Below are 25,197 nucleotides of genomic sequence, written 5' to 3'. Positions count from 1 at the left end.
ACCTCAATCATTTATAAGTGAATGAAAATAATTAGATGGGTTACATATTTTACAAAGCTTAACTGTTAATGAGATGCAACGATCATTTCTCCAGAGGGAATTCAGCAATAACTTATTGCACTTCACATGAAGGGCTTTGCACACAACATACATCCCAATGGCTGATGGTCTTCAGCCCAATTTAACTTCCAGCCAATAATTGCTGCTTGTCCAAATATGGTCATAAGTTATTGCTAGGACTCTGCAACCAAGACAATTTATAAGTGATGTGGACAATAATCAAATGATTACAGCATTTCTATTTTCTTCACAATGCCTAAGAGCATTTTTTTTTCTAGATGTTAATTTGGAAAAAAAGAGTCGACAAAGAGACACGCCAGAAGAATGCAGTAGTGACTGTTCACCCACTTGGTACCTAAGTTTTATTCAGAATGAGTAAAGCCATGCAAAAAAAAAATCATCTTTTCTTCAAAGGATAATAAGGCCCATCCTGAGAAAATCATGCAGAATTTGCTTGAGGAATGGAGCTGAGGTGCCATGTGCACTGGCTGAGAAGTGGTGACACAAGAACAACGAATCCACTGCCATGACAAGTGATGTGCCCTATACTCCGAAGTAAATTAAACTGCTGAACACGTTGGATTTCTTCTTAATCTAATGTATACTTTCAACAAACAAGGGATAAGTGCATTGCCTGATTGAACACAGGTCACCTCAGACATGCCTTCGGGACTGGAACATGTACAATGGCAAACAACTACAGAATCTGTTACTGCTTTCTCTTCTCTTTCCAAATCTTGGAGTGTTGCTGCAGCTTTCCAAAGAATTTTCTTTCCAACCCCTTGTCATTGCCAGTGAAGTAGCAGCTGGAAGGACTTTGACAACTTTGGAGTAGCTTTATTTCAACAAACTGATGGCAGCTGGGCTTCAGAGAGCACCTCCTAGACGAGGTTTATTTTCCAAAGGACAGATGTTCAAATAAAAATGAGACAATACTGGAGGAATAAAGCTTATATGTTCAGTACTTGTCCATTTTCAGTGAGAGACCACATCATCGGGGAACAAAGAAAGGAGAATCCACAGGCAGATATTTTACTTGCATCTCTGAACAATGTTTACTTTGCATGCATTTCTCTGCTAATGTCTGGCTCAGGAACCTGAGGCACTGACAGCAAATAATTTCAAAAGTTATCAGTAAGAAAGGGTACCGTCTAATAACTGTGTTAGGGTGACACCAGATGTTGACTTTATAATGTACTGTGAAATAGCTTGATTAACAGAGGCTTAAACAGGAATCCTTACTTTGTACATTAGCTGTGTTTATAGGATGATACACTAACTGAAGACCAAATGAGTTATTAATCTGCCTCTGAACATCTTTGGAAAAGTGGCTTTGCCAGGTGTCTATGAATCTTGCTTTCCAATTCACAATAACATGTGGCACTGGGGACAGATCAGAGAAAGCACTTTAATTAATACGAGAGAAAGTGCTGCCAGAGATACTGCTAACAATCTATGCCAATGACTTTGAGATTTTGCTGTGTTTGAGGACCTCTCCAGATATTAGCATCCTCCCAAGGAAAGATTAGGCTGGATCGTTCTTATAGTTAGCTGGTGGTCCCAGAGAGAATGGAGAACTGCCACGCGTACCAGGTACTTCTGTAATTCTCTGCCTGTGCACTGCAAAAGGGAAAATGGAACGCAGTGGAGGTCAAATGGCAGTGTATTGGACCTCTCACTGTGTCTGAGGAGGTTCCATGAGATCATGAACTGAAGGGTTGGATAAGTTTCTTGCACAGCCAATTGATTAGAATGGACTCACCAACCTTCATTCACAGGTTAGTGCTTCATTTTCTTTCAGTTATGTGATAGTGATACAGCAGGTAGGACTGCTGCCTTGCAGCTCCATCAGCCCAGGTTCAATCCTGATCTCAGGTGCTGTCTGTGCAAGTTTTCACGTTCTGCTTGTGAGTATATGGGCTTGCCTGGGTGCTCCAGTCTCATTCCATATCCCAAAGGCATGCTTGTAGGTCGGTTAACTGGTTTAGGTTAATGACCCTTCATGTCAGTAGGTTTGAGGAAATCAGGGTGGGATCAATAGGCATGCAAGAGAGAATTGGTTACAGGGAAATCCATGGGGATATGGAAATACTCAGATCCAGCAATGACCTCATCTCAGAGCATTGCTGATGGGCCTAACGGCATTCTTCTATGTTGTTTGAAAATATGAACAATATAAATATAACATAATTAAAGTTTCTAATTTACATTTTGAATATGTTATTACCTGAACTCATTTCCATAAATATTTTTAATTTTTTCCCCCAAAGATATGCAAGTACTTATCAGCTACTTTTGAATGCCTGTGATCACAGAGGCACATGGAGAATGAGTGGCCTCAGGCTAGTTAGATGGCCATCAGGACCAATCAGTGTGTAGCCTTATAGTGTCAGCAGCCACGTCACTGCTTCAGGGTGGCTCACCTCCCAGATCAGCAGTGCATTGGGAGCGACACAGCTACAGGAGGTTAGTCTGGTTGCTAGCATCCTGCAAAAGGCAACTGCAAGCACAATCCGGTCCCGTATCTTAACTGCCAAAAGATTACATAATCAAAGCCAAAGAAAGCAATAAGATTTCTGCAATATCATTTTCAACAAAAATATGATGATAGTGAGTCACCAAGCCCAGAAAAGTACTGAGTTCTTGAAACAAAACTCTCAGCATGTATTACAGACAGCAACAGGTGATCAGAGATCCAGCAAAACAATCACTTTTCACAGTTTGTTTTTTTTTCAGCAGCTTTCTTCATGGAGGAATTCAGTTCTCTCACAGCTGAATGGCTTCTGGTAAAAGCTGACATTTATTCTCTTTTCCCCTCTCTTTTGGCTCTGATTCTGTACTTTCTGATCAAATTATCACAATCTCAAAAGGGCAGTCTATCTATTCACTACATAACAAATATTTATCCTAAAGACACTTTTTATTCATTGGCTGACCATCTTCATTCTGTATCCCCTGGTTCCAAAGGAACACTTCTTCTCTGTCTACTTATCCTTGCCTTTTGTGATTAGATCTCCTTTCAACCTGCTCTCTTCTAAGGAGAACAACCTCAACTTCCCCATTCCATCCACATAACTGAAGTTCTTCATTCCAGGAACCATTCCAGTAAATCTCTCTGTGTCCTTTCTCAGGCCTTCACACCTTTCCTGAAGTGCAGTAACCAGAAATGGAGGCAATAATCAAGCTATGGTCCAACTAGAGTTTCATGAAGATACGTCATGACTTTCATGCTCTTGAATGCTGTGTCTCCATTTATAAAGCCCAGGGTCTCATATCCTTTACAAACTTCTTTTGCTCCAACCCAACCACCTTAAACAATCGTTACATATATACCCCTGTCTATGGATTGATAGTTAACACCAAGCTTCCTCCTATGTTGAATTTCATCTGTCCAATGTCCATCCACTCCATCACCCTCTCCATGTCAATTACCATCCTCCTCACAGTTCACGATGCTTCTAAGTTCAAAGTCACCAGCAGAAATCGTGCCTTGCACATCCTAGTCATTAATATACATGAAGGCCATTTATCTTGATGACAAATCTATTATGAAGCACATATTCAAATGCCTTTGAATGTCTGCATTCCCCTCAGTGACCACCCACCTCCCCCTGTCGGGCGAGGAATGCTTCGTCAAAAAATACTCTTATCATGTTAATTAAAAAAGATTTTCCTTTGATAAATCCATAGTGGCTTCCTGTAATCAGTCCACACTTGTTCAAGTGACAGATGATTCCCTCCGCGATCATTGTTTCTAAAACCTTGCCCACAAATGATGTTAAACTGACTGGCCTGCAGTTGTTAGATTTGTCTAAACATCACATTCACAAGAATGGAACATTTGTAGTCCTCCAGTTCCTCGGCACCATCTGGAGGTTATGGCTAATACCTCCACAATTTCCATCCTTGCTTCCATAAGCAACCTTGGACATATCCCATCCACACTGGGTGATTTCAGCAGTATTTTCTACCTTGTTCAAAACTATTGTACTAATTTCGTACTGCAGCTAATCTCCCATCTCCACTTCTGTCCCTGATCAGAACAAACCTCTGCCTTTATTCTCTATTACTGTTCGCACGCCTATCAAAGATACTTGGATTCCATTTCCAAGTTTGCAGTCTTCTTTTTAAATCAATTTATCCTTTTTGCTTCTATTATTTACATTTTTACTTTCTATAATCAGCCTGGCTGTCACCTGTGTTAACAAGCTGACTCCTGCCATGTGTCTTTTCTTCCTGCTTTATTTTGTTCTCTATTTCTTGATTGCTCAATAGTTTTCTTCATGGGAATGTAAATAGACTCTAATCAAACCAATTTTTCCTTAAAGGCTGTCCACTGTTCAATACCAATCTTTGATTCCAATTTTCTGTAATCACCCCATTAAACTGGCCTGCCCTAATTGATTATTTTTACTTCGGAGTAGGCCATACTCTATTCCGTAACTACGCTCAATCTTATGTTACTATGATCACTATTCTTTCGATATTCCCTCAAAGAAACTTGGCCCACTTTTTCCATGTCATTTCCCAGAAGCAAGTTCAGCATTGTTCCTTCCTCATTTGCTAGCATTCCTCCTCATTTTTTCCCTTCCCTAGCTTTACTTAAAAACCTTGTATCTGGGAATAGTTATTACTAAATGTGTTCTTTACAAGCAAATTAAGCACATATGTCTTTCCCCCTCAGCAATTTGTGCGGGATAGAATTAAATACCACTGAAACAGTAAATGTTATATAATAACCTTGTTACAGGCACCAAATTATTCTCCAAATGTAGTTTGCACCTTGGGAACTGGTGAAACCAATGCTCAGCGAAGAGGTCCAGACTGAGCTCTGATCAAGTTTTTAGGCAAATTACTGAAGAGCAATAAGTAATTATTTACAACTGAACCTCAAATTAATGAATTGACAATCTGTGATTAAATCAGGTGTTCCTTCACCAAAATGCAAAAAGCTGCAGGGAGGAATTCCAGTCATGTGACTGCCATGACATGAAGTGCTTCAGCTGTACTATCCAATGAATAAAGTAATTCAACAAAATATGAATTTTCAGTCACATTTTATCTGCATACCAAAGGTTTGAATGGATGGGTAATTTTAAGTGATAGTTCCAAACCTTACATATAGAGTTAGAAATGCAGGCTGGCATATATTTAAGTTAAAAATAAACAAAGAACCTGGAATATAGGTCATAGTCAGGGTGATTCAATGAATTGAAACTGATTTTATGCAGAAAATTATGGAATCTTTGCACATAGTGTGCACATAATCTGTGTTCTATTGATGGGCTGTAATTATTCAATCAATTGAGCAATTATCACCATATCCAGCACTGCTAAAGCCAAACTCCATTAGTTGCTGTAATGTATTCCCCACAAGGACAGTAACTGGAATCATAATTGTTTTGGGTGCTGCGCTAGCAGGAAGCTCTCCCTCACAAGTCTGAGAGTGCCCAGATTTTTTTTTATTTCCACTGACTTCAATGGAAATAATAGATGGCAAAACACCACATGAAGTGTCATTCAACTGAATGAAGAAAACTTTTTCCACAATAACCTCACAAAATTCTCTAACCTTTAATAGTTCTGTTTTTTCCTGGAAGCTATAAGTACTGCTGAGAACATCCAAATAACCATTTTAAAATATACAACAGGTTCTTTCCAAATCCCCCATGATTATAAAGGGACACCTTCCCTCTGTTCAAGTTTTTCCCTTCCATCTTTCAGGCTGAAACTCGGTGAATCTGCATCCCATTCCAACACAACATGGCATGATCCTCTGCTGTGCTGGTATCACAAAATGTCATCAGCATACAACTCTCTGAAAACCTCTGCCTGGAAAAATGTGATGTTCAGAATTACTCACCAGCAGAAGATTAAGCCATTCTTCAGCCCGTGATGTGACTGCTATCCAGTTGCAGTTTAACAGACTGAGTTTATCATCCACAACATTGTTACTCTTGCCCAACATGGCCTTCAGATTCTCGCCAGTCTCTGTGATGCTGTTCAGCAGTAGCCGTCGTTTCTCTATATCTTTCTGTATGCCCTATAAAATGAGGAGGTCATGTCAATACTCAAAAAGCAACCAATGAAGATTTTAAAAAAGGACATTAAAGTGATGATGATCAGAATCATCCCAATCAGCCATAGTTATCCACCCCCTCCCCCACTTTTGTATATTGCTGGGCAAGAAAATTCTCCTGCTCATACACAAGAGAGCATGGGAAACCTTCCACTGGCACATGACATCATTCCATTGACACCAGCTTGATATTTTTGATTAAATCATTTGGTCAATGGTGCCGCTGCCAAGCCGTTCTTGGTGATGGACATTGAAAGCAGTAAGGGTACAGAATGCACCATGCATGGGGGGAATTCTTCCAAGGACATGAAGGAGCACTGATCAACTAGCTGGTGGAGGATGGGAGGTGGCCATCTTAGGCAGATTTCCTTGCTCACGTTTGATTTGATGCCTTGAGATTTCAAATTCTGCAGTTAATGTTGAGGACTCCCATGGCTCCTCCCTCCCACCTGTATACCACTGTTAGGCCCCATCTGGTAGGTCTCTCCTGATGGCAGGATCTATCAAAGATTTGTGTTGAAAGAGTCTCACATCAATTGCCAGGTATTCATTGAACAGAACCACGTCAGGCTGTAGTTTGACAAGCATCTGGGACTGTGCTCCCAGTTTAGACACTGGTCCCAAAATGTTTGTGAGGAGGACTTTGCGAAAGTTGACTGGGCTTGGTTCAAATTCAGTGTCTGGATCAATGTTGAATGGTCCATAACTGTTATGACACAAGTACTTGTGATACTTGCTGCGCCATTTCAGATGGCATTTAAGAATGAACTACGGCTGTATGTCTATTGCCCCAAATAGGCCAACTGGGTGAGGGCAGCAGATTTCCTCCCCTGCAGGACATGAATGAACCAGGAGAGGTTTTACAACCATCATAAAAATGACAATTTATATATATATATAAAATTCCAGATTGCTAACTGAAATTAAATTCCATAGCTGCTGCAAGGGAGCTTGAACTCATGACTCAGGATTTTTAGTCCAGACCTTTGTGTCATTAATCTGCTAATTTAACCATTATGCCACCATGATATCAGTCATGAGGAACTTCAGTAATAACTTCCAGAGCTGAGGTGATTGCTCTTTGACAGTAATAGCCATCTTCCTTGGTGCTGCTTTTTCACTCCAATCAGTGGACATGATCCCCATTGACTTTAATCCCCAGAGTAAAATCATGAAACACCATTGACATCCATGATAGTTTGAGTAATTCTTCAAATTGAGCTTGTTTCACAGATGCCGGTAGATCTGTTCTAAAATACTTCCTACAACAATAAGAGTATTTAACATATTAAGAAATGGATATGTGTAACCAATGAAGCTGGTAAATAGTTGAGTCTAAATTTTTAAGATCACTTTGATGATATAAATACTAGTTTCTCATTAAAGGATAACTGAACACAGAATGAAAACGTATTTTTAATAGTTAGCCTAATATCAGCTGCATTACTGTGATTAAAAAAAATGTAAATCCAAGGAAAATGCAAACAATTATATTCTGTTATGTCAAATAATTGTGTTAATTCATTGAAGATTGTGTTTGCAATTACGCAAATACCTTTGAGCAGAAACTTGAAGTGTGACCTAAATGGAGCCTGTTCAAGTGCTTTATCAACCAAGGTGGATGTGATTCTATTTAAACTCATGCATCAATTGTCATGGAGTCATAGAAGATACAGCAGCAAACAAAAATTGCTGCTGACCATCAACCACCCACTTACACTAATCCAACATTAATCCCATATTTATTCTTCCATATTCTCAGCACCACCCCTTCCCCCCAGATTCCCCCACTCAACTACACAGTGGAGACAACTTACACTGACCGATTAATCTACCAACCCACATTTTTGCATTGTGGATGGAAACCAGATCACCGGGAGAAAATCCACGAGGTCACAGGGAGAACATGCACATTCTACACAGACAGCACCCGAGGTCAGAATCGAACCCAGGTCTCTGGTGCTGTGAGGCAGCAGCTCTACACGCTGTGTCGCCCATCCAGTGTCAATTTGAAGGGGAAAAAAAAAAGTATCAGATTACCTTTTAAGAACACATTCAATATCCTTAACAGAATTTATTACATCAGACAACAGGAAGAATGTGATAGCTCAAGAGAAGGCACAGAGGAGATTTATCAGGATGTTGGTTTGAGATCTGTAATTATGAGAAAAGACTTTGGAACTTTGAAGAGACACTTTGGAACAGAGCAGTTTGGGACTGGGACTGGAACTTCTGAAACCTTGAGCTGATTTACAAAGCACCTGGATGAGCCTTTGAAGAGCCAAGGACTGAGAGCTGGGATGTGGGATTATGTGACACAATTCCATTGTTGACCAGCATGCACACAATGGCTGAATGCTCTCATTCCATGCTGGAAATTTCTATGACTCAATGGACATTGCAGCATTGATCAAAGGGGTAGGTGTGGCCAAAAATTAGAATCAAGTTCACTCAAACTTCATGTAGTAAGACATGAAGGAAAATTACTTCCATTCTGGCGAGGAAGAAAGATGCCAGATATCTCCATATATGAATAAACATACATATTGTTTTAAAAAAAATGACTTTGCCCATTTCCTGACTGCAGTAGGTGGGAATGGGTAACCCATGTGATGGCCTGGCTGTTCAATCCCACTGATCATCTTAGGACCAATGGAGTGAAAAGTCTGCTGCAATTATAGACATTCCCTTGTGGACATTCCCTTGCGAGGAGCTCAAGAACTTCTTTTGTCACAAAGACTGACATTTTTCAGTCACCTGCCTCTACCACTTCGGCCCTTTCCCCTTTACTGCCAAGCTGAACTTCTGCTTCTCCTTTCGCCCCATCCTTGAACTTGGATCATTCTCAAATTTCTCTGCTATTTCCCTTCCCAAGATCACCTTGTCCATCAGACTTACCTCCTATTCACTTGAGACTCCAAACTATCCAAATTCACTTCCTGGCCCTTATGTTTATTGACGTTAACTGACTTTCTCCTCGGGGACAGAGCCTTCTACTGAAAATCTGCCACCATCAACTCGCTCCTCAAATAAACTATTTGCTTCTCTCCAATCCTTCACATGAAGCACCCTTCACAAACAGCCTACTGTTCCTCAGCAACATTGACAAACCCATAAGATACTGTTCAAGTTCACATTCATGTTTCACAGAAGTTCCTCCTATGAGGTTTCAAACCCTTCCACAGGACCAAAATACCTTTCAAAAATGCCACTGATGAGAAATATAACCTACCCAGTCTCACCCTTCTCATTCTTCCTGCGGCTATTGACATGGTCAACAACCCATCATACAGCTGAGTGGGACCCTACTTGCCTAGCTCTCCCTTAACAGTTGAGCCAATACCAAGGAATCACCTGCAATGTCTTCCCTTCTTCTAACTGCAGAACCATGTCCTGTGCTCCCCAAGCACCGTCCCACTTCTCACCCAATCACCATTTCTCAGCAATGTCATTCTGTACCAAAGAGGCAGATTCTGCATTGATGCCATTATCTAGCTCTACTGCACTATTCCCTCTCTATCCCTTTCCTGTCACTAGGATTTGCTTGTCCAACACCAGCTATTAGGTAAACAGAACTGACCATCATCTAAACATCAGGAAGACTACGTTGACTGTCTATGGACTCCAGTTCAAATTCCATTCTCATAGCAGCAAATCCAACTCACCCCCACAAGGGAATGTCTATAATTGCAGCAGACTTTTCACTCCATCGGTCCTAAGATGATTAGTGGGATTGACCAGCCAGGCCATCACACGGGTTACCCATTCCCACCTACTGTATGTAATATTGCAGGCTCCAACCCTGCCTCAACTCATCCACTGGTGAATCTTTCATCTGCACCTGAGAACTTGACTTTTCACAAACAATCCGTTCTGTCCTACCTCCTTCATTCCACTGTGTATGAATGTGAGGTCGACTGAAACTCTGATGCACCAAACATTACTGGGTTGCCACCCATCAGCTTGCTGGCCCACAGAGGCTCCCATTTAAACTGGGACTCAATTTCAAAATTCTCATTCTTGGCTGCAGACATATCCATGGCCTCACCACTACCTAGCTCTCTCATCTTCTGTAATCCCACAATCCTCCAACATGCCCACGCTTCTCCAATTCTTCCCCTTGCAGGAATTCCATTCTTCAACCTTTCTACCCATCTTTCCTCATTTAGAACCTCTCGGCTGATTGTGTGGTCAAATGCTTCGCCCCAATGTGTGGTGGTTCAGTTTACATGTTATTTGGTAACACCTCCATGAAGCCCTGGGACATTTTATTGAAGATATTTTATAAAAACATTGTTCTCATGATTTATCACTCAGAACAGTGGCTTCCAGACATCTGGTAACATAAAGTTCCATAAAACATCTTTCAAGAACCCTGACAGTGAAATACTTCAAAATTCATTGTGAATATGAAAAATTGAAGCATTAGCCGTCATTCACTAACTGCAAAATGAATCGGCGACTGGAAGGAGCCTGTACTACTTGAGATTGACTTGAGGAGGTGCATCAAGGTTGCAGCAAGTCCTTGCATACATGCAGGAGAATTCATATTGGAAATATTCGGTGACAGCACAACATGAGAAATGGTATAAACTCCCAAAATTCGAAAGTTGCACAAATGATCTTGGTGGAAAGGTGCAAAGTGACAAAATATCCAGTGTCTACAGGAACCAGGAAGCCTTCCAGATAGATCCTCAGTAATGGAAGTGGAGAGCCACAGAGCTGAATGCCAGTGTCCAGCTGCAGTGCAGCAAGAAGTTCAATGAACTCACCCGCATGACAATGGTCACTGAAAACCTTTTCAAATACTTCTTCCAACAAAACTAGCCTCAGACACTGCTCAATTCATCGCATACACTCATTAATCCCCTGCAAAAAAAAATCTTTACGCATCAGGACGGAGAGCAAACAAGCAATTGCTTCACCTCACCCTCACACATTGACAATTCCTGCAAGCCCCACAGCAATATTTAACAGCTACCACAACATGATAGCTTTTTAACCATGACAGCAAATGGACTGAGAACACTCAATGACAAACTCCCTTCTCCCTTGGAGGTCAGAGTGGTATATGACTGAATCCCCATTCTTAATCCCTGCTTTCATATTCTACCTCTGCCTTAACCCTACACTCTTTTGATTTACAAGCTACAAATTACAGTACCCTTTTCCCTTCTTCAGTTCAGATACCTAGAAGCTACAACTTAGCCAGGTGTGGAAGAAAAGCAAGATTATTTTGATGACTGGACAATCACTCAATTTAACACCTGTAACTATCCAGCTCAGGTGACGACACTGCACCATATTTAGGGTATAGCAATAGGGTGAAATCTCCATACAATAAGACACAACACACACAGGACCTGAAGCTCAGGCTGCGGCACGAATAAGTGTTCAGCAGCTTGCGAGAAGGTGGTATTGCAAGCCCATTCTGCTGCCAAAAACTCTTATGAAGTCTTCATTGAGGCAGGCTCCAGGGGGTGGCTAAGGGTGTGCACAATTAAGTACTTGATATTTTGGGAAGCCTGTCAGAATGCTTGTGTGCAATGTTAAGGAACATGGAAGAGGCGAGCACCAAGTTGGCCCCAGTGAGTGTCACAATTTGGACTTCAACCTTCCAGGCCAGGAAGCAGTGACGACCATAGTTTACACACTTCTGGATCCAGCCACGCTGCAACACCTGATGACCACTGCTGCAACTTCCACTGCAACACAAACAGCAGCAACCCAGCATCCAAGTGTGGCAGTGGAAGCTGAGATTATCATGCAAGGTTAGACTGCTGCCATCACGGCTGTTCATTATAGAGCACGAATGAGCTTGCAGGCATCACTGTCACGTTGCAATCTGTTCACCAAATTACAGGGATTGAAGTAATGTCCCAGGAGAATGGTGGGGAGTCAAGGAATGCCAGTTGCTAAGGAAGCACACACATATTTTTCTTTTAGGTAAAATAGGTTAATTTCATCCATAAATATGTTCTGTTATATTTATTTTGTGATGACTTTATTTTGCAATGACTTTTATTTTGCAAATAAAGATGGAACAAAGCAAATGTCCGAGATTGGTGGAGAATGGAGCATTGGGATTGCAGTTGTTGGCATTGCATTTGGTTGAGTTCACGACCAAGGGTGAAAGGAGCTTTCTAATTTGCCCCTTTACTCTTCTCTTCCCCATGCTCCCACGTGATTTACAGCAAACACTGTGCCTCATCACATTGAGCTTGTGCAGAGTGTTGCAAACCACCATGAATATATGAATACAGTATATCGCAGGGCTACTCAAGAAAGGTCCAGCATGCTCATGCTCTACTCAACAGATTTTGTCAGCCAGTCTATCTTTCACTGTATGTAAATGAAGGACATGGGTTGGACACAGGAGCGAGCAGCTGCGTTAAGTGCCTGTCCAAATGCTTTTTAAGTGTTATAATTGTGTCTGCCTTGACCACCTCCTCTGGCAGCTTTTCCAGATATTCCCCACTCTCTATGAGAAAAATCTTGAGATATCCTTTAAATTTCTCCCCTTAAACCTGTGCTCTTCAGTTGAAGAATCCTCTGCACTGTGAAATGGATTCTGACCATCATTCCTATCTCTGCCACTTATAATTTTATAAGTCTCTATAAGGTCACCCCTCAGCCTCCTACGTTCCAATGCAAGTGAACCCAGCCTGTCCAATCTCTCCTTATGATTACAGGCCTCCATTCCAGGAAACATCGTGGTGAATCACTTCTGCACTCTCTCCATTGTTTCCACCTCTTTCCTGCCGTGTGGCAACCAGAACTGTACACAATTCTCTGAGCGTGATCTCACCAATATTTTGTACAGCTGCAACATGATGCTCCAACTTTTGGAAGCTGAGATTATCATGCAAGGTTAGACTGCTGCCATCACGGCTGTGAATTATAGGGCATGAATGAGCTTGCAGGCATCATCGTCATGCCTTCCCTGGTGAAGGCAAGCATACAAAATGCTTTCTTCACTACCCTATCCACCGGTGTCACCAGTTTCAGGGAGCTATGGACTTGTACCCCAAAGTCTCATTGTACACTAATGCTCCTCAAATCCCTAACATTTACTCGATACATCCTATCAGAATTTGACTTCCTGCATTACCTCACAAACGTCTGGATGAAATTCTACGTGCTGCTCTTCTATCCAACTTTCCAACTGACCTTTGTCGTGCTGCATCCTTAGTCAACCTTCTTATCACTACACCAATTTTCGTGTCATTTGCAGACTTAATAATTATACCATCTATGGTCTCATTCCAAGTAATTTATATATATCACAAACAACAACGTTTTCAGCACTGTACACCACTCATTACAGACTTCCAGTCAGAAAACCACCCACCCACCACTACTCTCTGTCTCCTATCACCCAGCCAAGTTTGAATCCAGTTTGCCAACATGCCTTAAGGTCATCTCTCAAAAGGTCCGATAGATTAGATGGGAAGAAAGGGCTTTAATGCATTTATGATGCCTTTAGTAGCATAAAACATCTCAAAATGTTTTGCTGCCAATAAAGTATGTATTAAGTTCACTGTTGCAATATATATAATGTCACTAATTTTTTGCAGCAAAATCGATAAACAACAAAGTGCTCATGCCAAGCAACCAATTTAAAAGCTTCTGGCTTAGGAGAGTTGCCAGGCCCTTTGAATAATGTCATGGAATCTCTTTACAAAGGAGAGTGTAAATAGGGCCTCAGCATGGTGGCTGATTCATAAACTGGTAGTTCCAATAGTGCAACATGACACTGAAGCATTACGTTGCGCTCAAGTCTCTCAAGTGGGAACAATGCACCACCACGTGGTGCAAGTTTTGATACAAGTGAAAGTAATACACGTTAATGAAGAACACCTCGAATGTTGCTCAACACCCATGTCTATTATTATAGTCCAAAGATCAAGGTAATGTCCACACTCAGTGCTACCACTCGATTTGAATATCTAAAGCTCCATCCAAACAAGTGAGGTGAGCTTTTGGATGAAATGAGGGATGTGCTCTGTGCATTCTGTTTTAATGTGAGTAAACAACAAAAAATGCCATTTCCATAAATGCTCAGGAAGAGCAATAAGTTTCTATCCCTTCCAAATATACCCTCATTCAATAGATTCCAAACTGTTTCCATAATATTTAACATTCTTTTATACTTTCAATCAGAATCCACTATATTTCTCAGCAAGTGTGGCTTGAGGAAACTTCACTAAAATTAATGTCAATGAGAATCAAGGGAAAACTCTTCCAAGGCTGAATTTATACCAAGCACAAAGGTAGATGATTGCATTTGTTGAAGGCAAATCAATTCAGCCCCTGTACATTGCATCAAGATTCTGCAGTGCCCAAAGCCCAACATTTTCAAATGTTTCATCAGTGATCTTCCTTCTATCACATGAGAAGTTATTTGCTGGTGATTGGACCATCAGGTAATTCCTTTAGGTAATGAAGCAAGACCCAAACAACCAAGGTTTAAGTGAAGAAACGTTGCAATTGTCTTGGATGAGTGCAAAAATAATCAAGCATGATGTCATCCAGAACAAAGCAGTCCAGTTGACTGGCACGCATCCACCACCCTAGACATTCACTCTCTACACCACCATCATCATAATGGCCACAACGTGCATCATCTACAAGAAGCCTTCTTCAACTGCATCTCCCATGCGAGGGACACCTACCACTTAGAAGTAAAGGGCAGCAAAGGCATGTTGGTTCTCTACCAAGTCTCATCTAAGCTGACTATATCAGTGCCTCTTCAATGTTACTATTTCTAAATTCTGGGAGTTCTTACCCAGTAGTACTGCATCACCAGAGCAGCTCAAAGCTGCATTACGCCTTCTCAAGGACTGTTAGAGATTAACATTAAATGTTGGCCTTACCAGCAATGGCTACATCTTGCTCAAGAGTGAAATAAAATGACAAAGGCTCAGTGGAGTGATGCTTCAGTCAATCCCAGTTGTTCAAACATGTGCTGAACACGTGACCAAGAGATTGGGAACTCACAATTAGGTGGAATTAGAGTGTGAAGTATTGCATATCACTCATGTTACCCCTCAGAATTTTCTCAAGTATTCCAGAAAGTTCAATGATATATGTGTTTGATCAGATGTGCCACGATAATTATTAACTCATGGACATTTTCTTGGTAGCTCAACAATTTTTGTCCTCTTGCAATTACTTTTTCTGTCTGCCCACCCGCAATGCCACCTAATGTCTGATTGCCCGCGCAGTCCCTGCTTGTACTGAAAACGAAATTTACACAAATGTCTATCGGACCACCTGCAGTTACCTGGAGACTAAGAGTGACAAATATCAATGAGCCAATCTCCTCTGAAAATTTCAGACCCCCTGTGTTCTTCTGAGACTGTTGGCTTTCAAACAAAAAATAATTTCTTGCCCTGGAACATCTCAGTGGATTATTCGTTAGATCACGATGTGGAACATTTGCATAGTAATGTGAATATCAGTACTTTATGCTGCCAATTTATATAACAATTTTCCTTTATATTACAGTTGCATTAAAATTTAATTAAAACTTGAACCACTGGCCAGGCAACTGTCAAAATATATGGCAAGGAGCCATCTTTTGATGTTTCACTATTAATGAGGATGGCAATATTATCATTCTGCCAGAGCAAAAAAAACTTTCATTTAAAACTTTATTGCCACTTCGAAAGTTACCATACCCCTTTGTCGACATCCCTGACCTATCAGAGAGTTCCAAACCACCTGCATCACAGACTTGCCTGTTTAGGACTACAGCACTTTTTTGATCTGCTTTTGGAGAAGAAAAACACATCTGTGGTACACTGGTTATTTCATTCCGGAATGAAGCTGCTTTGCCAGTCTTGTGTTGTGCATGCAAAAGACACCACGGGGAATGTGGCAATTGCCACACCTAGCTAAAGAATGGCCAGATCAATATAAATGTGAAACCACTGGTTGCAGAAAATACTATGGAAATAGTGCACGACGGCACTATTATGCTAACTGTGGTAATAAAGACTTACTCTCCAGAACAAGCCATGCATCTGGCTAAGCTGTTTGGGCGCTATTAAAAGAATGTCATCTGCCCAGCATTGTAGAAAACTGCCCAGATATGCCCTGTTCAACAAGAGGGGGACAAATTGGTTCATCACCTCCCAGTCCATCTACTCCCTCCTATCAGCATAGTGATGCGAGGTGTTGCCAATCTTGTTGTCAAGCAGTACCTATTCACCAATGACCTGCTCATCAATGTGCAATTTGGATTTCACTTGGACCAATCAGCTCCAGACCTGATCAGAACCTGGTCCAGATATGGATCAAAGAGCTGAATTTCAGAGGTAATGTAAGAGTGACTACCCTTAACATGAGGGCAACATTTCACTGACTGTGGGATCAAGGAGCACTGGTTAACTACGTCAATGGACATCAAGGAGCAAACACTCCTCGCAAGAAGGAAGATGGCTGTGGTTGTTGCAGGTCAATAACTCCAGCCCCAGGTCATGACTGCAGGAATTCGTCAGGCTGCGTTCTCATCCTAACCACCTTCAGTTGACTCATCGATGACCTTCCTTCCCTCATAAGACCAAAACTGGAGATATTCACTGATGATTACACGATCATCAGAGTCATCATAGTCATCACACATTTGCTGAGCTGTGATGATTCCATTCACAACTCAGCAAATGAAACAGTCCACACAAGGGGACTTGGGGGTACTCGTGCAGGATACCCTAAAGGTTAACCACCAGGTCAGATCGCTGGTAAAGAAAGCGAATGCTATGTTGGCATTCATTACGAGAGGTATAGTGTATAAAAGTAGAGAAGTGTTGATGAGGATCTACGGAGCATTGGTGAGGCCTCATTTGGAATACTGTGTGCAGTTTTGGGCCCCATATCTTAGGTAGGATGTACTGATGTTGGAGAGGGTTCAGAGGAGATTTACGAGGATGATTCCAGGAATGAAAGGGCTTAAGTATGATGAGCGTTTGTCGGCTCTTGGACTGTACTCACTGGTGTACAGAAGAATGAGAGGGGATCTTATAGAAACATTTAGAATACTGAAAGGACTGGATAGAGTAGATGTGGTTAAGCTGTTTCCCTTGGCGGGTGAGTCCAGGACTAGAGGGCACAATCTTAGAATTAGAGGGTACCGGTTTAAAACAGAAATGAGGAGAAATATCTTTAGCCAGAGAGCAGTGAAATTATGGAATTCTTTGCTACGTACAGCTGTGGAGGCCCGATCATTGGGGGCGTTTAAGGAGGAGATCGATAGGTATCTAATTAGTCAAGGTATCAAGGGATATGGAGATAAGGCCGGAAATTAGGGCTAGATAGGAATAGTTTTCGTTTAAGCTCATGGAGCAGACTCGATGGGCCGAATGGCCTACTTCTGCTCCTTTGTCTTGTGATCTTGTGAAGCATGCAGCAGGACTGGATTCCATCCAGCACGGGCTGATAATTGAGATCTGACACTTGCGCCACGAGAGTGACAAGCACTGACCATCTCTAACGTGGGACAGTCTGATCACCAACCCAATCACATTACCATCACTGAGTCCCCACCATCACTATTGACCAGAAGTTCATGTGAATTAGCTGTGTAAATGCTGTGGCTTCAGGAACAGTTCATAAATTGGGTATTCTGTAGGAACTGACTCACTTCCTGACATCTCAAAGTCTTTCCATCATCCAGAAAGCACAAAGTCAGAAGTGTGATGGAATATTCTTCACCTCCCTGGATGAGTGCAGCTTCAATACAACTCAGGAAGCTTGAAATCATCCAGAACCAAGTAGGGTCTTTGAATGGCACCCCTTCAACCACTCTGAACATTCCTTTCTTCCCCCACCATTGCAGAGTGGCTGCAGTATGTACCATCTATAAAGTACACTGCAATTACTCACCTGGACTCCAACAGCATCTCTCAAACCCACATTCTCAACCACCAAGGCAAGGGCAGCTGCATTTACCACCCCCCCCCCCCCCCCATATGTCTGCCATTGTTTGTGTGGAAATATGTCATTGGCCCTTCATTGTCACTGAACAGTGGGAATACCCTCTCCAAAAGGACCATAGTGCTTCAAGGCAGCAGCACCTCACCACCCTCTCAAGGGGAATTAAGAATGGATTTTCTCAGCAATGCCCAGGTCACTCCCAACAAAAGAACAAATGAAAAAATAGTTAATTTAAGGGGGATTACCTTGAGCAGAACAAAAATGATCATTTTTTGCTCTGTGAAGCCTAATGCGACAGGAGATATCAATTCTTTGTTTAGAAGTCATCAACAATAATTTTTTTTTAAATCATAAAGACTTTGCCATGAACTCAACACCAATGTGTTTAAGCAGTAATTACGATGCAATAAAGGATCTAAGAAGTCTGCAGGAATGGAGAGAGTGAGCTCAAAGAATACACCATGCATTCTCTCCAATCTATTTATATTTTATCTCTCTCTCTCATAAAATAATAATTTTCTATTTGAAACGACACCTTCAATCATTCCCTCTTCCAAGCTATTCACTTTACAACCCTAATTGGCAGGAAGTTCCAAATTTGCGAATGGAGGAAGCAAAACTAAAACCTTCTGCTTTTTAAGAAAGGTGCTAAGAAATAACCTTGTGTCAGCCAAGTCAGTCAGAGGCAGAATATCCATATGATTCACATTTTAGTTTCCAGGAGACAGCACATGTTCATCATCAGCAAATCTAGCTTTGCCACTTTCTGCTCTCAAATGAAAACCCGCTCGATGTTACTTCTGCAATTTTATGGTTTGTTTTTCTTATTCTTTAGTACAGTTATTCACTGGCTTTCACTAAGTAATTTTGTTATCTTCAGTCCAATGCAGATTTACTGGGGGTTACTTCAGTAACAATCCTTTCACCCTGCTACCTTTCTGCCAGTCTAAGGCTGCAACATAGGTACTGGAATATTTGTCAGAATGCTCCTCTACAATCCACATAAAATATAATGTAAAATAACTGTAATATTTGTTTGTGGCATGAAAACTACAAAGATCCACTTTGGCACAAACTTAGTGCATCTGTGTTCATGATATTTGATTCTCGAATCAGCATTCACAAAAACACAGTGTTAAGCTGGATTCAAATGCCAGTATTAAATAATCCTAATACCATTAGAAGCCCTTCGTAAGCATCATAACCTTCGATCATCTAATGTTAGGAATCCTCAAGCGTCATTCACCAATGTCAAACTCTAAAGCCTCATGTTTATATCACACTTCTTATATTATATTATAATATATTATTCTTAGTTTGTATTAGCCGCTGTCTGTAAGGAATTTGTATGTTCTCCCCATGTCTGCGTGGGTTTCCTCCGGGTGCTCCGGTTTCCTCCCACATTCCAAAGATGGGAGGTTGTGGGCATGCTATGTTGGCACCGGAAGCGTGGCGACACTAGCGGGATGCCCCCCAGAACACTGCGCAAAAAATGCATTTCACTGTATGTTTCGATGTACATGTGACTAATAAAGATCTTATCTTAGACTCACATGTGAAACAACAGACAATTTTCAAGTCTATGGTTTCACAGACAAGTGGCCATAACCTGTTGGGTAAAAAAAGCTTTCAAATGTGCTAACACATCCCTGCTAATTTCTGTGCCGCAAGCAACTACATTCTATGCTATTGAGGGAGATCACAGTGGTGCAGCAAGTAGAGCTGCTGCCTCACACCACTAGAGGCCAGGGTTCAACCCTGATCTTGAGCGTTTTCTGTCTGGAGTTTTGCACATTCTCCCTGTGACTGCATGGGTTTCCCCCGATGCTCTGGTTTCATCCAACATCACAAAGATGTGCTGGTTGGTTGGTTAAGTAGTCACTGCAAAGTATACAGGTGAGTTGTAGAATCTGTGGAGTGTTTTGAGAATGTAGGGGGATTTAAAACGCAAGGCTTTAAGATAATAGTAATGTACATGGGTGGTTGATGGTTAGTGTGGACTCAGTGGGCTGAAGAGCCTGTTTCCATACTGTATCTTTCTCTGACTCTATGACTTGAGAGCAGTTCAAGATACTTACTTATATATAAAACACAGAAACATCATCCATCTTGCAGCACCTTTTGAACTAAAAAATATCACACTTAAAAGAATGGTACATTTTATTACATTTGGAAACAGCAAAAAAAACAAGGAAGCACCTAAAAATCAGAAGCGTCCTCAAATTTGCAAACATTCCCCCTGAAGCCAAGGCCTCACAAAAACACAAAACTGCTAGATGCTGGATGTTTGATTCAAAAACAGCAAATGGCAGAAATATTCATCTCTTCCATTAAAGAATGAGCGATCTGACTCTGCTTCTCCCTCCACAGATGCTGTGTGTCCTGCTGTGCATCTCTTGCATTTTCTGTTTTTTATGCAAATGACCTGAAAAGTTTCTTTGCAGAAATCCAAGTCTGTGGCATGGAAACTATAAAGATCGACCTTACTATAACTTACTGCACAAGGTATAATATTTATGACCTTCGCAAAATTAGAATATCGTCAGACCTACCATCTGTTGAGTGACAAAATTCATTAATCTTTTTATGAAGTACACACATTGCCCAAAATAATTAAAAATAACTATATTGGTAGCAATCTAAGGAAGTAGAAACTGTTGCCAAATAGGTCTGATTAATAATGCCTTCTGTTTTGTATGGAGTAGAATACACAGGTGCCAATAGAGTTAGAAGATGGCATGCCAATAACATGTGCATGGCCTGACTTGTACAGGCTGCCATACTGGCCAAGTTGTGAGTGAACACACCAGTTGTCATCTGGAACTGTGCAGAGCAGCTCACAATTCCAATCAACATAAAAATATGAATTTAGAGTGGGTGTTGAGTCAAGAGGAGAGATGCAAATGTTGACTGTTGCCTCCAATACATTCCATGTTTTGTGTAAACAAATGTTAAGTATTGAAAATTTTATCCAATTATAGTAAATAGGAGCAGAACAATGTGTTAAAAAAATGTACATGCTGAAAACTAGATATGAACATACACACCAAACTATGGCAGAGGAAGTTGCATGCCAGGACTATAGTTATGAGCATTAGTGGAGAGAGATTACCTTGAGTGGAAGCAAAAATTAGCACCTTCATCCTTCTCTGCACACAATTCCTATTCAGAATTAGCTTTTTGTTTTATACTGATATCATTTTTTTCCCCAATATGCAATAACTATCCGAAGGAGGGTAGGACAAGAAGCAAAATATGAAACCGTCGGGGTATTCAGTAACAAGCAGGACAGATAGCTTTCAACTTTTAATACTAAAACTAGTAATCTACAGCTGCACCTTCCATTTGGAGCCACCATCTCATCATTTCCCCAAGGCTGGGATGCTAACAGTTGAATCCTGCGAAACACTGGCATGCAGCTTCCTTCATTACTCAACGTTACAGGAACAGTGTCTTAACAAGGGAGAAATAATCCAGATGGCAAAGCTTTCTGGTTCCAATGAGACTTAAATATATAATTCTGCAGGAAGCTCTTAACTTCAAGATATATCGATTTAACTGGAAGGAACTCCCTTCTTCTGATAATTTAAGAAAAATTACAAAGTTAAACATTGCTCTAAATAGAGCCATTACTGGTGCTTTTGCTGCAGGAAGCACGCAGTGAGAGGTTGAGCAATGAATCAGCCTTGAAGTGTCTGCTTGGAATAACATAATCCAAAAATACCAGAGGTTCTACTAAATCAGAGTAGCAGCAGCCACTATTGGGAGATTAATTTATTTTATTTAAGAAAAATAAATTTTAAGTGTTTTTATTTGCAATTTTAACCATTTGAAGAATGATTCTTCACTCTTACAATGCAAGAATAACTGTCCAGAAACAGATGGGTGTGAAGCTTTTCTGCCAGGTATTGTAGTAAAAAAAAAATCAGGACCAAACAAAAACATCCCTCTAAACTTGACTCTTTCTGTGCTGGCCAGATTCCACATTACATCTTACAGAAAAAAGTTATTGAGGGAACAGAAACTTCTTGCATTTCACCTTCCTCCATCTCATTGCACAACAATGAACCAAGTTCAGACGTGTAGCTGTTTATTTGAGTTTTGGCATACTAAAGGAGTGTTCATCATTGGCTCTGATGGAAGTTAGCATCAAATACAAAAATGAATAAAATTTTGTTGCTTCTGAACCAACATAGATTCATAAAAATCTCCTTTGTCAAACCATCCAACCGATGATTCAGAGTTATTCCATGGCATTCAAAAGTGTCAGCAACAGGACATTGGGTAGCACCCTAGACTTGAGTTAAAAGTTGTGGTTCAAGTCCCACCCCAGAGATTTGAGCACTGTTGCTGTTTAAGGGAACTTGATCTGCACAAACTGATTGCCTAGTTTTCCACACAACCACAGTAACTACTTTGCTGACTGGAAAGCATTTAGAATATCTTGCAAGAATCAGGAGTATGTCTTTATTTCTTTGCAGTTGAAAATATATATTTAACTGTCTGAAAACTAGCTAAAATTTCTGAACCCTGAAACAGTCCAAGTTGAAAAAGACAGTATAAGGTGAGCTTTCCAAAGTGAGTCTCTTGAATTGTTGCCTCAGTGGATCTGAATTTGGGTACAAATTATCAGTAAAATATTAGTGGACTATTCCAACAATCCACATTTCCCAATAGAGAATAAATAATTACTCATGTATTTGACATATTTTGCACAGTATGTTCAAACTGCAGCTGATGTACTGAAATACTGTGTTCATGTACTTATAATATGTCTCAATTTTACTGCTAATGAGAAAACAATGCAATCCCAAGTAAACAGTTGGTGAACCACTCAATTAAATGCCAATAATATCTGTTAAAACATGATTTCAGCTGCTGAGGTAAAAAGAGACAGACCTACTTCAACAGTGTTTCATCGAAATTAATTGAATCAGTCCTACCTTACTCCAGGCAACCTCAGTGTCCAAATTGGTAGGCATGCCTTCAACTGCTGATCTCCTTGTCAACTCTGCATCAGTTGCTGCCAGCCACTCTGTCAAAGCATTCACTTCTTTCCTAAGCTTTCGAGAAAATTTTAGAGACTTCTCCAGTTCTTGCTTTCCTTCAGTTACCTGAGTAATGGGGGGGGGGGTTAGGGGGAGAAGGATCACATTTAAACATGGCTGTTTTAATAGTTGCTCTACAATTAAAACTGTCAAATTTAATCAATGAGAACCAGCTATCTTCATTCATAAAGAGACGAGTGTTGTTAATTAAGGTGACATTAGAAGATGAGCCACTGGGGGAAAGGGAATCAAGCAGAACTTTAGGAGAGGTTCAAGGAGATGCTTGGCGATGGAAGGCCAGAGAAATAAACTAAGATCCATTCGGGAAAAAAAGTTCAAAGTGGTGGGGGATTGGAGGGAGAAAGAAAGGTGGGTGTCAGAGATAACTCTGTGGGGTTGTCGAGGACATGAATAGCATAGGATGAGAGGGACAACAAGCAGTTCAACTAAGGTTGCCATCTTTGAATGAAACATACCTCAAAACCACCTGAGTTTAAGTGCATGGTATAATTTTGTGCATGATTTCAGAACACGTACTGCATGCCATTTGCTGCAACTGAGAATGACCTGCCTACTCCACGTGTATGCATGTCATACACAAGAAGGACCTGCACTTCATTTCTGGAAGCACACTGCTGGTACACCATGCCCTGGATGATGTTCAGCAATCCATCACGCAATTACAAAATCTTCTATTCGCCAATGTAATCCCTCAGTTATTGTTTCTTCTCTATTATAGTGATTTCATCTGGCTTACTATATGCCTTCAAATTAACATGTTATCATGAAAATGACATTTCTTTTGTAAATAAGAGGGAACAAGTGTTAAACAAGCTCCTTTACAATTGTTTTCATGGCTTTCTGCATGGATGACAGGAGACAATGTGAAGTGCCAAACAAAATATTATTCCTGTTCTGGGAAAGAAAAGGACCACCTCCCACCTACAGTTAATATTAAATCCACCAAGCTAGACTGAGAATTTAATATTAAAACCTATTGGAAATACTGCTGTAATTTTCACACCTCATCTTCTTTGAACATCGTTGGCGTATTTCTTTCAAACAGATACTGATTAAGTTTCACATAATAAACTGCACTGGAATTGCGTCAAGTGAGTGAAGCACTGTGCTTTGAAGACCTGACCCCTGCTATAAGTTGAAGGTCAATTTGCTTAAATATTCCTTGACGGTTCTTGAGCATAAAACCTTAATGCTGGGCTGGAAGTCCTTGCACATTAAAGTGCAGTCTTCAAAAAGCTTTCAAGCCAAATGCTGCAGCAGCAGCTGGAATAGGAGAAATAAATAATAAGTGCTTGCTAATTTAGTCAGGTATCTATGATGCATACTTCATGTGCAATCAAGTCCTACTAGATAATCAGTACCAATGAGCCAAAGATGCATCATGTCGTCGGCATTGCAATGAAATTAGCGCAAAGTTGTCATTGAAACTGACCTCTAACTTTGCTCAAGGAGATCTGAGCAGAGGGTCCATAAGAACTGTGTGGTATTCCCAAAGGGAGCTCTCAAAGCACATTTGAATGTGAACTCTCAGACCCTCTTAAATGAAGAGCAGATCAACTAAACCTCAATTATTCATCAAGGGAGTTGGTGGCAGGGCAGGAAAGGGGTCTAACTTAATCTAAAAATGCACCTTTATTTTTCTTAATGGAGACATTGCACTCAAGTTCGTCAACTTTTGTTTGAGAAGGCTGATCAATGCACTCACATGCAGGTTTTGAAATTAGTTATGTCTTAGGAAATTAACAATTGACCCGTGACCTCAGGCTCAACTTTCCAGCAACTTCAAGCGGCACACTTTTTCTCAAATAAGACAGTAAATGAATGCACAGCACCCTCCTTGAGAACAGCAAGGATCTGAGGCAAAACCTCTTCCTCCATTGAAGCACAGACTCAAGGAGGAATAGATGCACAGCACTCCACAAACTAACCTCAAGCCTTTGCAGCTAGGCTGCATACTGTTGTTATTCAAGATACAATAGCTGCCATTAGATTGAGAAGTTCAATGAGCAGTGGTTTGACAGATCCAGAGTATGGTAGAATAGAAACAGTTGG

General features: G+C 40.8%; 1 protein-coding gene across 3 annotated transcripts in view; it reads right to left on the bottom strand.

Annotated features, from left to right (window-relative positions):
• dmd (dystrophin) overlaps positions 1 to 25,197 on the bottom strand; it is a 1,415,828-nt gene that overhangs the window by 721,019 nt on the left and 669,612 nt on the right. For all 3 annotated transcript variants that reach the window (XM_052015085.1, XM_052015086.1, XM_052015087.1), the window contains exons 34-35: positions 23,020 to 23,190; positions 5,924 to 6,103 (exon numbers count right to left, since the gene is read on the bottom strand). In XM_052015085.1, coding sequence (XP_051871045.1) covers positions 5,924 to 6,103; positions 23,020 to 23,190 — 351 coding nt within the window. The remainder of the gene's footprint in view (positions 1 to 5,923; positions 6,104 to 23,019; positions 23,191 to 25,197) is intronic.

The sequence above is a fragment of the Pristis pectinata genome, chromosome 4 (assembly GCF_009764475.1).
Source record: "Pristis pectinata isolate sPriPec2 chromosome 4, sPriPec2.1.pri, whole genome shotgun sequence".
Classification (NCBI taxonomy): domain Eukaryota; kingdom Metazoa; phylum Chordata; class Chondrichthyes; order Rhinopristiformes; family Pristidae; genus Pristis; species Pristis pectinata.
Note: the sequence above shows the minus strand (reverse complement) of the source record. Positions and strands in the feature narration are given on the sequence as shown.